Source organism: Phodopus roborovskii, unplaced genomic scaffold, assembly GCF_943737965.1.
Source record: "Phodopus roborovskii unplaced genomic scaffold, PHOROB, whole genome shotgun sequence".
NCBI lineage: Eukaryota > Metazoa > Chordata > Mammalia > Rodentia > Cricetidae > Phodopus > Phodopus roborovskii.
In genome coordinates, this window is record NW_026126417.1 from 3590424 (window position 1) to 3608524 (window position 18101).

The following is an 18101-nucleotide window of genomic DNA, read 5'->3' on the forward strand; positions in this document are numbered from 1 at the left end:
CTTGTTCAGTTCCTCCTTAGGCCTCCCCACTCTCTACCAGCCACACACACACACATACACACACACACACACCTCAACTCAGGAGTTATCCACTCTCTCCTCAGCTTCAACCTGGTTAATCTCTATAACATCTTTCGATCTTACCTTGCACGGCACGTTTTCCTAAACTGTACTCTAGCTACCCATGCAGGTCCCCACTTCAGAACTTTACTATGGGGGATTGGGGGCTGGACAGATGGCTCAGCAGTTAAGAGGACTGGCTGCTCTTCCAGAGGACCTGACTTCAGTTCCCAAGAGCCACCTAGTGGCTCACAACCGTCTGTAATGAGATCTGCCTTCCTCTTCTGGCCTGCAGGCATACATGCAGATAGAACACTGTATATTGAATAAACAAATAAATCTTAAAAAAAAAAAAAAAAAAAAAAAAAAAAAGAATTTTACTAGGACTTGGACTCTTCCTCAAGCATTTATTAAAGGTCATGGTGGCACATGTTTGGAATTCAAGCATTTGGAAGTCTGAGGCAGGATTATCACATAGTTGAGGCAAGCCTGGACTACATAATGAGTTCCAGGTTCAAAATAGGACCTCGTGTCAAAAACCAACAAGCAAAGAGAAAGTAGAGTTTGGAACCAACCCTTATGGGTATTTTCTGGTTGATGTTAAAAAAGCAATAGAGTTCTTTATCCCAGGAGAAAAGGGAAGCACTCTACTTGTTCAGTACTGTGGCTTGAGAGCTTCTCTTTAAGTAAAATAACCCATAAGGAAAAGTTGTAAAAACTTTTGTGACTTACTGAAGTCAACTTAGTTCTCCAAACTAAAATGTTATATTGCCATGCTTTAGCACTCTAAAAGGAACTCTATGACTGTGCAGAAGAACAATTTAAAAATACTTGAGCTGTGTCCCTATGACACTAAGGTTGGTTTTCCATCCTTAAGCCAGGAGGCTTTGCTTCTGGCTGGGCCGATTTCCCTGGCCACTCTTTTGTTAGGATCTGTCTCCCTCTGAGATGGGGTGCTGGGGTAATACGCAGACCACAGCACACAGCTGATAGACAGTAACTGTGAAATGAATACCAAGTATGGAAACTAGAACTTTAGTGGTAGGCTCTATACTAACCCATATGTCCACACTCTACAATTAAGTGTAGTAAGAAAATGATAACTACATCAGGAACATGCCATGTTGCTTCACAATCAGGGATCCCTCTGAGTATAGGTCTTAAGGTTTTTAGTTTTGAAAAACAGTCTTAACTCTGTAGCCCCAGCTGGCCTCTTTATCAAAGCAACTCTCCTGAATCAGCCATTTCAGTGCTAGGATTTCAAGTGTGAGCCACCACACCTGCCTGAGGGTGGAAATTTTGAAACATATGATCACACACATACAAAACACAGTGCATGTTATTCTCAAAGTACCAAGCACTTCTTTTTAAAACTAAAGTTCAGATAATGAAAGGGGGAAACTGCCCTAAAAAAGGAAAGCAGTAAAGAATGAGAGAAGGTAATTTTATATCTGGATTAAGACTTCTTTAATATACATAATGTATAGTACTTCATATAATTTATTAATGTCATTTTCTATAGGACACTGTAATTAATTCAGTGACATTAATATTGACCTCATACAGACAAAGGATGAAAGCTGGGTTTTCTTGTGTACCAAGTACAAAACATGTGTTAAGTAATCAACATAGACAACAGTTGTATGAGATCAACTTTCAGGATGACTCAGTTTACAGTAGTCGCTTCACACGGTTTTCCATCAAGACTTGGATGCCTCCTGGTTTGGCCAAGTTTGTGCGATGGCAGCGCAGGCCTGACTACCTCCTTTTGCCAGCCCCACTTTTGCCTGTTTTACTGCTGCCACTACTGGATTTGCCAGAGGATTTTGAAGAGAAGAGTCTTGTCATGAACTCTGAGACATCAGGCAATTCATGGTTGGAATTCAACATGTTCATTGACTGCTCCATCTCCTGCAGGGACAGAAAGCACCAGATCTGAGAGGCATCTGCTCTGGACCTACCCCAACCATCTGTATGTATGAACACAAATTGAGGAAGTACTCTCAAGACAGGATTACTAAGCAAAAACAGATTAAAGGATCAAAATAGCTGAATTAGGCATATCAAGGTTATTATGCATTTCTATTGTGTAACAAGCAAGGCAAACAAAAAGAATGAGATAAGTACAATGTTTTAGCTATATAAAGACATTAGCGTTCACTAAGGCAACCAACTGAATTTATCTTATCCAATGGTAATAGCTAGTTGACCACAAGGAGACATAACTGCATTTATACAAACTCTTAGAAGGATTTGCCATGGGAACTAGGATAAATAGAAAACACTTAAGCTACACAGCTGCAGTAAAACAACAAGCACCAGAACATGACGAAATGATAGCATGGGAAGTTGAGGTAGAAGGATTGACAGTTCAAGGCAAGCCTGGGTAACTTATTGAGATTCTGCCTCAAACTAGATTTAAAAATGGGCACTAGGAATGCTGTTCTATTTTAGTGGTAGAGCACTTGGCAGAATGCACAAGGCCAAGGGTTTACTCTCCAGTGCCCATAAGGTCACACGTACACACCCCACATATATACAATTTCAAAATCCCATTTTAAAAACCACACAGCATGACTCAAAAGCCCATACTAGACAGTCAGCTTACCCGTCTCATGTCAGGGTCACTTGTGTTGACCACTTTAGGCAGAAGCACAAATATCAATAACGGAAGAACCATCATCATAACCTGCAAAATAAAGAAAAAAAATCAGAAACTTTTTCTTCCACTTTAGCTTGTTAAACAAAACCTGTTTTTAGTAACTAGTGACAAGATTCAAGTGAGTGCATAGAATAGAATATATCAAAATTTCCTCAACAGTTCTGACCAGCTTGGGTGATGGGCACTGTGTGATTGCTGTGGAGTGTTTGAGACTGAAGGAGTTTTGCTGTGTATGAATGGGCTTGACAGACACTAAACTTATCCTATGTGCCTCCTACCTTTGTAAATAAAGAGTTTCGTTTTAACACAAATAACTTCCAAGTGGAACTGTCTGCTCATTCTTTCTCTCCCAGAACAGGCTGGCACTGGTGATTCCAATGGCCAGAGGGGCAGCTCCTCACAGACTATGGTGCAGTTCTGAGTGCTGTTACCGCTCTTAGTACATCCCCCAGAGCCTGCAGCACAGTGGAAGTCAACTACATGAGCACATTCATTCTGAAGACGACCTAGAATCCTTTAGCACTTGACACACTTCTGTGCAGTTTCAGAAGTGAGAACCCTGAAGATGAAAATGGATGTCTCGGTGCTGATGTTTCTCTTGTCAGCTGTTCTTCTGCCTTTTGTCTCTAGTAATAAACCCCAGGCACTAACTCACCCTTCACTAGTTGTATAGCTCCCAAACGGTACTGTTTATGATCAAAACAGTTATCACCAAGGAATCTAATCCAAATTTAGAGGATCCTAAGATAATACAATTTTTAAAAACAGACTTTTAAAAGGTCAATTTATTTCTGGAAAAAAATGTATTTATTAGTATTTTACTAGTAGGATCACAACATGAGTCATGGATTACTGTTTTAGGATTAATACCAAGTACTTAAAATACTCCAAGATAACTTCTTTGTTCACCACTCATGTTTTAAAAAGGAGAAAGAAAGCCCCATTAGAGGGGCTGGAACATAGTAGATTTGGTAGAGTGCTTGCCTAGCATTCAGGAGACCCTGGCTTTGACCTCCTATACCACATAAAACAACTAGGCATGGTAGTATACCCCTGTAATGCTAGCACTTGAGAAGTAGAGACAGGATGATCTGAAGTTCATTGTCATCCTCAGCTACACAGCAAACTCAAGGCCATGAGCTCCATCTCAAACAACAATAATAGAACATTACATATGCCATTAACATGGGTTGGTTAATAAATGACCACACATTTATCAATGGGCAAATAGGTAGATTGGATAGTTTAACTCCATATACAACTTAGTAATACTCTCATTCTATCTGATAGATGAAATCTGATATCTTCCTCAATATTTACTTCAGTTGTATATTTATTATGAAATATACAGTAGCATTTTCATATTCCTTTCATTATCTGCTTCCAAAGATACTATCTTCCCAATTTCACCCTTCCCTCTCACAGGAGCTAAATGTTTTCAACTGCTAGAAGCAAAGCAGGGATTAGTACAGTGTTCTACACATACCATTGGGTTCATCAAAAAGTCTGTCCAGCCCCACGATTCCCTTTTGATGAAGTAGGAAGGTGGCCCTGAAGATTTCATTTGGAGAGGATAGGGTAATCTGACCACTTCTGATGTTTTGATGTAATTCACATATCTTGCTCTAAGGAAACAGGAGAAAATGAATTCTATGAATAACATGACCATTGTCTAGCATGCACAAGGTCCTAGGTTGGATCCCAAACAACTGCAAAAGAAAGTATACACAAAAATGAAGTAAAACAAACAAAGACAAGGCTAAGAATTGCTTATGTTGGCAAAGCCTTATACTTATCTTCTGCTTTTCCAAAGCATTTTAGCATTTAAACTATTTAAAAAAAAATAAATCGTTTTACAATTATTTATTTTTATGTTATGGGTGTTTTACATCATGTATATGCAGTGTCCAAACATGCCAGAAGAGGGCTCAGATACTCTGGAAATGGACTCTGAGCTGACATTTGAGTGCTGGGAACTGAAGGCAGGTCCTTTGTAAGAGAAGCCAGAGATCTTAATGCAGAGCCCTCTCTCCATCCTCACATCAAAACTTTTGATCTAGAAAGTACAATCAAAGGGCTGTCTAAAGCACCCCTCAAGGTACACAGGAACTAGGTTTGGGGATCATGTCCTACACTTGCAGCTCCATGAAACTCCTTACCTTCTTTTTATATCTTTATATCAAAGGTTACTTTAAATCTGGGTGTGTGTCAAATCTTTGTAATCCTAGGACTGGGAAGCAGAGGTAGAAGGATGAGGCCAGACTCAACTACACAAAGAATTGGAAGCTTGTTTGGGCTTCTGGGCTTCATGAGACTTTCTCTCAAAAAAAAAAAAAAAAAAAAAAAAAAAAAAAAAGCAATGTTCCCCCAAAATTCTTTTAGAATCTTTCCCCTTTTAAAGTCCTTTTATTATATGTAGTAATGAATTCATTAATGCATGCATATATTTGTTCATTCATTCATTTGGCTTTTTGAGACAGTTTCTCTGTGTATCCCTGGCTGTCTTGGAACTTACTCTGCAGCTAGGCCTGTCTCTGTCTCCCAAGTGCTGGCATTAAAGATGTGTGCCACCAGGGTCATCAATTTTATTATACTATAGACATGCAAAAGTATTAGCTTACACATTTTTGATGGTCTAAGGCATACATTACTGGATATACCCAATATTTAAGGCTATTTTACAGGAAAAATATAAGATTCAAGAAAGCCATAGACAATGCATTGGTGATCTGATTTTTACCAGAGACGTATTTAAAAAAATTCTCAGCTTGTGACACATGCCTTAAATTCCAGCACTCTTGACTCAAGTGGAGGCAGAGGAGCTGGATCTATATGAGCTTGAGGACAGCTGCTCTACACAGGAAGTACATGCTAGTCAGGGCTACATTGTAAGATACTGACCTAAAAAAAACAGACTAAAAACCCTTACCTATAAGTCATTCATGCAAAGTCTACTTTATTTTTGAAATTTTCCAATTGTTCACTTTTTAAATTTCACATTATTTATTTCAGGGATGGTGTAGGTACTAGCTCAAACCCAGGACCTTGAGTATGCGAGGCAAGTACTCTATCACTGACCTATATCCCCAAAGCTTATTCATTTTTTTGCATTGCTCCTTTTGTTCATTCTGTTTGTTTGTTTTTGTTTTTTGAGGTAGGGTTTCTCTGTGTAACAGTTCTGGCTGTCTTGACACTCACTTTGTAGACCAGGCTGGCCTTGAACTCAGAGATCCCCCTGCCTCTGCCTCCCAAGTGTAGTCTTTTTTTTTTTTTCTTTAATCACTTTAAATATACTTTTAAACTATTTTAGCCCATATCTAGTACCTATACTATTTTAACTTCCTAGAGGGCCCCTTATGTATTTTGTAAGAAAAGTAGATTTTATTTACTCTGAATTTTAAAAGTAGTTTCAGCAAATAGAAATGTTTTTCTAAATTTAAGCACTAACAAGGCATCATCTTCGTGAGAAGCTAAGCTTCCACCTCCAGTTTATACTAACCAAGGACCACCTTCAATCTTAGTTTGGAAGCACCCAGATTTTGTGAGGAGTGATAAATATATACCCCAACTTACACATTTTTACTTACTTAGTGTGTGTATGTGTTTGGGCACATAGATGCCATGTGTACTTGTGGAGGTCAGAGGGATAACTTGCTGGTTCTCTCCTTCTATCATGTGGGTCCCAGAGATCAAGCTCTGGTCATTAGGCTTCATGGCATGTACTTTTACCCACTGTGGCACCTCAGGGCCCTTCTTTCTATTTTATCAAAATCCTCACTTTCACATAAATACCACAGCTACATTTGTTACTCCTCTACTGAAATTTGTAGTGTATAAAGGAGAAGCTATAGAAACTTCTAGATCAACTTTGTAGTAAAGAAGGACTATCAGAATATTTCAATGAAAAGTCAGTAGTATTTCAAATTAAAAAAATTAAATAATTCTCAATTTTAAAAGTCAAATTTTAATTATAATTTTCACAGTACTTTCCCCTACAATAAATAATCTTTTACTCTCCACAATTATAGAAGGAACTTATCATAGTAGGAGCATTCATCCAGAGGGAAAAAATTCAATTTCATAGTCTTAATGCTCAGATTATAAACAAAAGTAAATTATACATTTTAAGAAGTAGCTATGGTTTAAATAAGAACTCTCAACCTTCACTGTAAATTTCAAAAGTAATACATAACAACATACTAAGAAAATTAGACTTTAATAAAAAGAAATCAGGTATCCTCACCTCATTTTTCCTTTTGAAGTGATATCGACTCGGACGGGATCAAACTTATAAGCTGGAGAAATAACTTCCACTACATAAGAGCCAGAGGGGACATCATGAACCACAAAGCTCCCATCTGTCCTGGAGAAAGGAAAACCACACTTAGTTACTCCTCATCAGCATCTTAGTCTTTCCCTGTTTGAAAGCACTTGTTTATTTCCCAAATAGTTCTCAAAAACATCAGTAGAAAACTTCATACCTATAATTCTTGCACCTGGGTCACTAAGGGTTCAAGGCCAGCCTGGACTACATAGTAAGTTTCAAGACACCAGGACTACACTGGAAAATTTGTCTCAAATAAACAAACACATGAACAATTAGAAACAGCTAAGCAAAACAGAAAATACAGGTATAGTGACTTATTCCTATAATCATAAAATTCGGGAGATGAGGCAGGAGGAACACTGATAATTTGAAGCCAGTGAATTCCTGGTCAGCTTGGGCTACACACTTTCTGTCCCTCATTCCCAAATAAACAAAAAGTGGCAAAAGTTGTTCCTACATTTTATGTTCCAGAACTTTAACAGCTTCTGAAAATAGACGAGCGTAAGACAGAGTACTAGAGATTCCTGTAGCAGGTACAGATGACAGTAACAAAGAGTAGCTGTTACTCCGAAGGCCTATCTTCACTGAAGAAAAACTACCAGTGTATATTATTACAACAATAGGGTCCCAAATTTATTAAATTCCTTCAACACATTCTTATTATTTAAAAAAAGCATTCTATTCTAGTTTTAACTTGTATTTTGTTGGCTTTCTTTTTCATACAAACATATTTCAATAGTAATTGTCCCATTTATTATAAACAATCCCACTTTAATTTTTGGTTGGTTATACATAATCTCACTAGGTTAAAAAAAAAAAATCATCCAACCAAAAGCTGGTAATTCCTTGCAAGTCAAAGTTAAACTGTCTAGAAAATGAAAAACTGTTATTTCAAGGGGGAAAAAAAAAAAGACAAAAACTTAAGATGAAAAGTGTTCTTTGTCGTTGAAAGAATATATACTAAGGTAAAGCAGAACTGAAAGATAAGCAGCAAAATATTCCTCAGCTGGATGCCTGTGTACCCTTCAGACCATTCTCAAATGTACCTTGATGGTTTTTTTTTTTTTTTGGAGGTTCTAGCAGAGTCAGGAGGGATACATGTGGTGTGGTTAGAGTTAGGAGACACCTGTCTAGCCAAATCAACCCTGACAATGAGGTGACAGATGTCACAGTCATTATCATCCTCACACCCCCAGACCCACTCTCCACCTTTCTAAAAGAAGGGAAGAAAATACTTTTGTATATTTTTTTTTCCACAGCTTTATCACCGACAGACTGTCTCTAATTGGCTCTGCTCAGGGCCATGGCTACATGCAAGCCACCTCACCCACACACACTTCCAAGTCCACAGTAGCCTCTTCACCTCCTTTTCCCTCTAGCTTAGAGGTGGCAACAGCTTCTTTGTTTTGCTTTTGTATATTATTGGATAAACAATGTGGAGGCTTGATGCTATGGGTACTGCACACTTAGACTATTCCTCTATACCTTGATGATAATATTGTTTTAATCCTTTGATTAAGCTCTATGTGAACTATTCTAATTTTGGCTTTTGGAGACAAAGCCTTACTATACTACTTGGAGTGGCCTCCGATTCACGATGCTACTGCCCCACTCTCCTAAGTTGCTAGGACATAAGTGTGTATGTATATCAAATCATCTTCTTCTGTATCTTCATGGAGCCTGAAAGAACCAATTTCAAAACATTTTTTTTCTGAGCAAAGGGGAAAAAATGAAAGTGATGACTATTTAACACAAAGGTGGTGCATGCCTTTGATCCCAGCCCTGAGGAGGCAGAAGCAGGCAGATCTCTATGAGTTTGAGGCTAGCCTGGTCTACAGAGTTAGTTTCAGGACAGCCAGGGCTGTTACACAGAGAAACCCTGTTTTGAAAGAAAAAAGCAAAGCTAAGCATGACAGCAAACACCTGTAACCAATCAGGAGTTGAACCCAGGAGGACATCAGTGTGAAGGTAGTATGAATCACAGTGAAGCTATGCACTAAAAAATTAAAAAATAAGTAGTATATAAAACAAAACAAAACAAAACAAAAACCTGACAACTACCTAATTGTTTAAAACTAGAAGACTGGATAAGTGAGTTGTGGTTGATATACACATAATGCTAAAGAAAATGGCTTGCGTACTCCTCAACCACAACTCCTCTCATCTCCATTAGCCAAGTCCCAAGCCACCTCCCCACAAGCCAGAAATACAATCAAACTTGTATGCTGTAAGACAAATTACCTAACCTACTACAACAACTATTGCCATAAAAAAATCACATAAATTCTCAATCAACCCTCCTATATAAAGTAGAAGCATAAAGTAGAAGCCAGGTGGTGGTGGCAGGGTTGCATACCTTTAATTCCAGCACTCAGATCTCTTTGAGTTTGAGGCCAGCCTGCTCTACAGAGTAAATTTTAGGACAGCCAGGGATATGCAGAGAAACCAAGACAAGCCAAACCAAAACAAACAAAGAAAAGAACCCCCCCAAAAAAAAGTAGAAAAAAAATTTTCACAAATGTTAAATGAAAATTACAGTCTTACAAACTTTACTCTTAAAGACAAATCATACAAAACACTAAGGGTTGTTATCTTTCTGTTGCAACTTTTTGAAAGAAAACATCTTGTTTGCATTTTCCTCAATAAACATTTATTCATTTGTACTTGGGAGTGACCCCAGTTCCACTACAAAAGTGTATTCCACCATGAAACTAAGTTGCTCATGACATCCTTTAACTTATGACCCTTCTGCTTCTGCTTCCTGAGTAGCTGAGATGATAGGCACGTGTCACTATGCAAGGCTAATAATATATAACAATATATAATATAGTAATTTTAAGAATAATTTCAAAATAAAAATAAGTGGTTTTCAAAAGTGCTATATACTGGGCCAGGCCTTGGTGGTGCACACCTTTACCCCCAGCACTCAGGAGGCAGAGGCAGATAGATCTCTGTGAGTTCGAGGCCAGCCTGGTCTACAAAATTAGTTCTAGGCCAACTAGAGCTACATGAGAAACCCTATCTCAAAAGACCAAAAAAAAAAAAAAAAAAAAAAAAAAAAAAAAAAAAGAAAAGAAAAGAAAAGAAAAAAAAAAAAAGAAAACCTATTCAGCTATACATTGCAGAAGTTACATTCTCATCTCGCAAGCCTTATCTTCCAAAGCATAATGGGATTTTATTATTACCTTTTATTTCATTTGCTTGTTTTCTCGAGGCAGGGTTTCTTTGTGTGGCCTTGGCTGTTCTGAAACTCACAGAGACCCACCTGCCTCTGCCTCCGGAGCGCTTGGATTAAAGGCATGCACCACCACCACCCACCGGGATTTTATTATTAATGTCTCATTAATTTGGATTAAACTCTAAACAATACCCTAGTGCAACAGCATTAAAATATTGGTTGTCAATTTGCCGTTATTTATTAATCTGAGGTTGACTTCCCACAAGGGAACTTTAACAATCTACAGAAATCTACAATTCAAACTTAAAAGTCCACATTTAAAAATGTATGGCTTTCAGGTATCACAAGTTAGTATACAAAGCCAGCAAAGAAAATTTTTTTTTTCAGTCATAGTTTCAACTCCAAATACTGGTGGCAAAATTTAAAACATCATATTCATGCCTAGAAGGATGAAAACAGATTGCTCACAAACCAAAGTACTAATAAACTTACCGCCCTTCCAATATAAACAGAAATCCATCTCTCCTAACAGGAACAGGTATATATGTAAGGAATCTTGAGAAACCCTAGTCTGACTTAAACGACTGCAATATCGCAAATCCCTGGAAGAATTCAAGTGTAAAAAGAACAATAATCACACTCTCGGGCCAAAGGGGGGAAAAAGATCTTTGCTTAGGGACCTTAGGGCTCATTAATTTTAGACGCAGGAACATCAACCTTCCAGTTTATGTCACCCCGGGAGTCCTTTGGGCGTTGACAATTCCCACTTGTTTAGCATCTTTCTACACAACACCAAGCTACCAGAAGACAGGCATGTAAAAAGCAACTAGGTTCCAGAGAAGTTTAACTAGGCACGATGAAAAGGGTCAAAACAGCCAACAAACAAACGAGGGCCCACCAGTCCCCCTGGGCCCAAGTGTCATCCGCCCCAAAGGGGGCAAAATGGACCTAAACAACGGGACAAAATGGGGCTACAAATAAATGATCCCAATGTGTCAAGCCTGGGACCACTGTCTTCCATCCTCGTTGCTGAAGTATCTGGCTGCCTATCAAGGTCTCCCAGCATGGACCGTTAGTGGCACCGGTGCCCTCAGTTTGACAGCTACACTGTCGGTCCTGACACTGTGCTGTCCTAGCTGGACACCCTTCCAGCATCCACCCACCCACTTTCCTGCCACCCTCGGGATGCTCACTTAAGAAAGCCGACGTGTTCTTCTCCGTCCACCAGCACTCGGGCCGCCGAGATCCAGTCCTGAGGCTTCACCCCTGGAACAACCGCACGTCCCTCGATCTTGAAACGATCTCCCAGACCGACCCCACTACCTCCCGGGCCCTCGACGGCAGCCCCAGGTACCTCGGAGCTGTGGGCATCTCCCGATAGTAACAGCAGGAGGATGGAAAAGAAGCCCCACAGAGCACCCGCCATGACAGCAGCTCTGAGGAGTCAGGCCCAAGGCCCGGAAGCCCTCCCTTGCCGTACGGCCTCTGCGGCGGCCGCCGCGGTCGCTGAACGATGTCGTCATCACCACGAGCCGGATCCAGCCCCGAGCTGGGCACGCCCCCGGAGAGAAGTTGGGACAGCTCACCAATCAGGAGAAGGGATGCAGAGCGACGCTAGGAACGCCCAGGACTCCGGCCCAAAAGGCAGTTTGGAGCATCTGCAGCGGCCCAGGACTTAAAGGTGGAGGATTTTATGTTGTTTTAGAACTTCATATGCACGAGACCTCATGGGAGTAAAGGATGAATGAGACTGAGAGGGTCGAGGATCTGAAGTGTTGAGTGCTGGGTCTGAGGCTAACATGTCAGACTTATCAATTTTTTGAAGTTTTTTCTAGCTCCAATTATTCTCCTTTCTACCACAGATCTCTGTAAAAGATTATTTAGGGCAAGATGTGCTTTTACCCTGTGCGCTAGCCTTCTCAGAAAAGTTACAGAAATTGAATCACATGCAAAAGCTCTAAGTCCCGATGGAGAGTGGAAATGCAGAAGTTATATACAAATATAAATTTGTGGTGGTCTGTGGTCAGTGTTTAAGAAGTATGTGGAGAACGTTTATTTTCATTCTATTTTAACATACACAGGTTGAAGACCGAGAAAGTGAGGTGCTCACAATAATAGGTCTGTGATGTACCGAATACACATACAGGGCAAATGGCAAGACCATCAGAACAGTGTTTTCCTTAGGCCATGTGGTATCTAGCAACTGCCTTTTCTAGTCCTTAATGTTTATTTACCATGAGTGCCCCAGCCCTGCTTTGTTTCTCATTGCCTCCCAAGAGAATTGCTAACATTATTTTCAGAATTGATGCTTACTTCCCATAAATACCTCAGTCATCGAGCAGAAGTCTAAACATTGTAAAAATCTATCCATATTCTCATTTATTTATACACTCAGTTTCTCTGGTATGGAGTTTTTCCTAGCTTTATTTGCCCACATGCTTGTCCCTAGTGGTCTCAATCTGTTGGGCATTATCAAATAGTTCAGTTTTCAAAAGGTTTAAATATGCAGTATAGACTCTTGTCTGCTTTTGTCTTTAGTTGTCAAATCCTTAACTATTTGGCCAGAGATAATCTACAAGCAAATACGTACATTAAAAATCCACATATGGGGGTAGGGAGATGGGTCAGCAGTTACGAGCATTTCCTACTCCTGCAGAAGACCTGGGTTCAGTTCCCATAACTCATACAAAGCCATAGCTTTGTAACTTCAATCCCAGGTGGTCTGATGCCCTCACTTCCACAGGCACCAGGCACTGGTGTGGACTGCATGGTGACCTGTATGCACGACCTACAAAGAAGTTTAATTTATAAATTTAGCACAGTGAGAGAGTAACAATGATTAATAATTAATAATTATAGCAATATGCTGCACTAAAAGTTATTATAGTTATATAAATAAAAACAAACAAGCTGGGGAAGGGGCTGAGAATGAAAAGTAGTAATGGAAGACAGCTTTTAATCTCAGTTTGTTGTTGTTTTGGTTTATCTTACGGCCTCAAGATAGTGCCCCCCTCCAAAGTGATATGCTATAACTCTAACTCCCTGTAAAAATGCATTTGGAGATAGAGCTTCTAATGAACTAACTAAAGTTAAATGCCAAAACGGCAAGACCTTATATTAACAGGTCTAACTCCTAACAAGGAGAAGGAGAAACATAGCCATGTGGAGAAGAGACCCTAGGAGAAACCATTTGGGATTCTCACTTGCTGGAACTATGAGGTCATAAATCTCTGTTGTTAACAAATCAAGCCAGGTTGTTGATGGCCTAGCAGATTAATAATGATGTCTTTGACCTCTCTTCCCTGCTGTTCTCTCATGTGCAACAACTAAGGTCTCCATCCTCTACCACCATGTGAATGAGATCCAAGTTGTGTTGCAGACTTAGAGGAAAAATCCATGTGTTTAGCCAGGGAGACACTCCATCAAAGGTAATAGTCCCAGAATGGCAGTTTTAAGCTTCAAAGCTGTGCTTCCAGTGTTTTGGGGATAGGAGGAGCTGGACCCTCAGACAGTTTCAGTTTTATTTCAGATCCAACCAGGGCAGGCATAAGCATTATTGAGTCATTGTAAAAAGATGAGAATGTGCAGCAGAGCAGTAACCACTCTCTAAAACACAAAATAAAGGATTTCCACTCTAAAGTGATGAAAAAGTTACAAATATGCCAAAATATAAATAACTTCAAACCAAGTTTTAATTTTCTTCAAATGCATGTTTGAAACACACTTCTTTGCTGATATCTCAGAGCAGGTTTCTAATGCATGACTAGTACCAGTTCTGAAGATGGGAGTTACTTTTTCTGTAGGAACAAGAGTGGAGGAGGATAGCTGCAAACACCCACTGGGATCTCTGTCTCTCCACTTCTACATGATTCCCTTGCTGTCACTCACCAAAGCATGTAGTGTTTTGAACACCACAACTGTCAAGCCCAGAATCCACACATTTACTGGAGGAGACTGAGTATAAATGCTCTTTTCAGGCATGGTAGAAGTCTGTATTCTCTGCAGTTTTCTAAGTAGGACATGGGTTGTATAGATTATCCAACTCCAAATTATAGGAGAGGGACTGACTGTGTAGCATCCCCCTTGGACTCATGTCTACTACAGAAAATAAGTACAGTGACCTACTTTACAAAGATCCTACACTAGATGTACTTTGCTTGTCTACACAGATTAACCTTCCTGCTTTACATCCTGGAAGGTTTATCCTTCAAGAATTGCAAAAACTCTGTTCTCTTCAGTCTTCCAGTTAAGTTTAGCCAAAGGCAGTATTAGAACTGCCCTTTCAATTTCCTTTAACAATGCCACAGGAAATTTAACAATGGGGTAATTTACAGTCACTCTTCCCTAACTTTTCTATGTATTTCCTGCCATGATCCCAAACCACAGAGACCAGGCAGGCCTATTTACCTTGGTTATTAGTGCTAATGTGCAAGTGAGAGGTATCAATTCATCATCCAGGCCTCCTCCCTCCCCATCTTCCCTTTTCTCTTTCCCTCCTTCTCTTTCTACCCAAGTCCTCATCCTCTTCTTGTCATAGCCACCAGGGGGAGAACAGGAATAGAGGGGAAAAAAGCAAAAAACAAAAACCGAAAAACTTTGACATTCAGAATTTAGGAATTTTTAGGAGTGTTGAATTACCCCATCAAAAGTTAATTTTTGGCTTTTGTAAAAGCATTCTTTGTGTTTCTGATACTTTTGGAGTTGAAAAATTTTTAATTGAAGAAACTGAAATACATACACACACTTTTTTTTTTAAATCAGAATTTACTTGAGACTCTTAAAGTTTTAATCAGCCCCACTCCAAAACCAAGTATCCTCCCTTGCTGGAATTTTCCTAACCATTTGGTGGCATATTTGGAGATGGGGATGTCCATGCCTCTGTTTCAGTATTCTACTTGTTAGTATCTCTGTGTGATTCTCAAGCCCCTTTCACATAATGGCTCTCTAAATAGAAGAGATGTTAGGCTATAAGGAAGCTAGCACTTTTTTTTTTCTTTTTCTTTTTCTTTTTCTTTTTTCTTTTCCTTTTTTTTTTTTTTTTTAATAGAGTAACCATTGGAATTCCTAGGAAACTTCAGCTATGCTAATCCCCAAACACTGTTGTTTATGTAAGGATGTTTTTTGCCTTCTTGAGTTTTCAAATCTCATTTACTTCAAATAGTTAAGCTAATCTCTTTCACTCGAATAGGATGCAGTCTATTCTCTTAGTATTTTGTTTGTTTGTTTTTTGTTTTTTCGAGTCAGGGTTTTTGTGTATTGCTTTGGAGCCTGTCCTGGAACTAGCTATGTAGACTTGAACTCACAGAGATCCACCAGCCTCTGCCTCTGCCTCTCGAGTGCTGGAATTAAAGGCATGCACCACCAATGATCAGCTTTCTTAGTATTTTTTTAATGCCTGTTGCCCACTGGGACTCCAGGTTTAACTCTCAGAAGCTATCTCTAAAGTCCTCTCCAATGAAACCAATCATCTATCTTTCACATGGGGAAGCCAGCACATCTCCATGCCCTGCAGAAATAAAGTGTAATGGAAATGTTTCACTCCATTCATTTGACTTGGAGTTCTTATCCCTTTCATTAAATTCTATGAAAAATAAAAGCAAGAAAAAAGAAGAAGAAGAAGAAGAAGAAGAAGAAGAAGAAGAAGAAGAAGAAGAAGAAAAGAAGTATTAAGAACAGTAAATAACTCACAAACAGGAAGAGGAAACCATTACATTGGGGAATTATACGATATTCTAAGTCTCCTAGCATATTCTAGACCTAGTGCTTTGTACGTATTAGAATGTAAATACAGGTACTGTAAGGTTTTAGGAGCCAGGTCTTAGGAGGTCTTAGGAGGAAGGAGTTACAGTGCATTCACTGTCTTCTGCATTAAGCCCTATTCTTTCAGAGGACACAGCTTTTCATTGGCTTGGGCTGTAGAGTAAGAATATTCATGACTCTGTAGAGGCCTAGTTTAAAGGATTAGCTCAAAAAGTAAGCCACAGAACATGCCAAGAACAGCACAACAGTTGAATTTCACACAGGAAGCTTGAGCCTTTGTTCAGTGCCTGGGTTCTGTCTTTCACATGCCAGCTCTTATAAAGCACTGGGCCTGTTTAGATCTGTAAAAGTGTAATCGTAGTATTCCATCATATCTTAATATGAGTCTAACCTTATAAAGATTATTGTGAAATACATTAAATTTACTGTCACAACCATTTTAAGTTCAAATTGTAGTAGTCTTAAGTGTATACAGTGTTAAGCAAGACTCCATCCATCCAGATCCTTTTATCTTAGGAAACTGAAAGTACATCCATTAAAACCAAACAAAACCCACAAAACTTTCATCTTCCTCTCTTGCCTACCCACTGACAGCCACCACGAGTCTGTTGCTGTGAATTAGTGACTGAATTAGATGCCTCCTCTAAGTGGACTCACAGCAGGTGTCTTCTCATGAGTAACTTACTTCACTTAGCACAACAGCCTCAAGTTTCATTCATGTTGGAGGACATGTCTGTTTTCTGTCCTAAAACTGGGTAATGTTTCACTGCATGTATATGATACGTTTTGTCCATCCTTCCCATTGCCATTAGACATTTTGGTTGCTTCCACTGTTGCTCCAGTGGGTGACACTTATGAAGAGGGGCACACACATATCTGTGAGTTCTCGCCTCCACTTCCTTTGGGTCATACAGCAATTCTCTCTTCAGTTTTTGCTGGAGGTGCCTTGCTGTTTTCTGGGAGGGCAGCACCGTTTAACTTTCCCACCAACAGTCACAGCTTATTTTCAGGCTATTGGCTTGGTTTTGTTGTATTTCTCTTGAACTTGTTGGCTTTTTGTGTTTCTTCTTTGAAGAAATGTCTCTTCAACCCCCTTTCCTGCCTTTTTACCTACATCTTTCTCCTTAAAAAAAAAAAAAAAAAAACTTAACTGAGAAAGATATAAAATTCATACATATTAGTAAGGTACCATGAAATGTTTATCCATGTATATATTACATAATGTTTAAGTAAGATTTAAACATATTATCTCCTTAAACATTTGTGATTTCTTTGTAGTGAAGAATTTCCAAAGGCTTTTCCTAGGTGTCCCTGAGCTCCTGGTTCCTGTCTAGGCATAAATTAGCACCCATTGGTAAACCTTCCCTCTTCCTTCCTCCACTTCCCTTTTTATTCTTTGTGTGTGAGAGAGAGAATAAGAAAGAGACAAGAATCTCACTTTGTAGTGTAGCCCAGGCTAGCCTAATTCCCACTATATATTCAGGCTGACATTGAATTTTGAACAATCCTGTTCCAGCTTCTTGATTATCTGGATAATATATGTGAGCCACCATAACTGGTTCTCCTCTTTACTCTTACCAGCCTCTCATAACCACCATTCTACTCTCAACTTCTGTGAGCTCAGCTGTTTCAGATTTAACACAAGTAAGATTCTATGATTCTCATCTGACTTATTTCACTTAACATAATGGCTTCCAGTTCATGGAATTGCAAATGGCAGAGTGTCATTCTCTTTATAGCTATACAGTATTATATTGTGTGTGTATACCACACTGTAGATGGAAGTATCAGTCCTGCCTAGTCCCACAGCTGTTCAGTCCAAATAAACACACAGAGGCTTATATTAATTATAAACTGCTCGGCCTATTGCTCAGGCTATTAAAACATAAATTAACCTACTTATTATCTATATGTTTAGCCACATAGCTTGGTACCTTTTCTCAGTAAGGCATTCTCATCTTGCTTCTGCATCTGGCTGGTGACTATGTCTCTGCCTTTCCTCTTCCCGGAATTCTCTTAGTCTGGTCATCCCACTTCCTACCTGGCTACAGTGTTTCATTAAACCAATACGAGCAACAAATCTTTAAAGTCTACAAGAGCAGTATCCCACAGCA

General features: G+C 39.3%; 1 protein-coding gene across 1 annotated transcript; it reads right to left on the minus strand.

Annotated features, from left to right (window-relative positions):
- Positions 1-1503: 1503 nt before the first annotated feature.
- Emc7 (ER membrane protein complex subunit 7) lies at positions 1504-11719 on the minus strand. The gene is made up of 5 exons (XM_051183784.1): positions 11421-11719; positions 6966-7085; positions 4209-4347; positions 2669-2749; positions 1504-1971 (listed from the first exon to the last, which is right to left on the minus strand). Exons 1-5 carry the CDS (start codon positions 11651-11653, stop codon positions 1819-1821), a joined length of 726 nt encoding a protein of 241 aa, XP_051039741.1. The 5' UTR covers positions 11654-11719; the 3' UTR covers positions 1504-1818.
- Between the last annotated feature and the right edge of the window lie 6382 nt (positions 11720-18101).

Bases quoted from the DNA above. Each gene is read 5' to 3' on its own strand.
- Emc7 (XM_051183784.1), bottom strand. From the start codon at position 11,653: ATGGCGGGTGCTCTGTGGGGCTTCTTTTCCATCCTCCTGCTGTTACTA. The intron at 7,086-11,420 runs GTGAGCATCCCG...TCCTTTCTCCAG, and splicing joins GAACACGTCGGCTTTCTTAA to GACAGATGGGAGCTTTGTGG. The intron at 4,348-6,965 runs GTGAGGATACCT...CTGTTTCCTTAG, and splicing joins ACTTCAAAAGGAAAAATGAG to AGCAAGATATGTGAATTACA.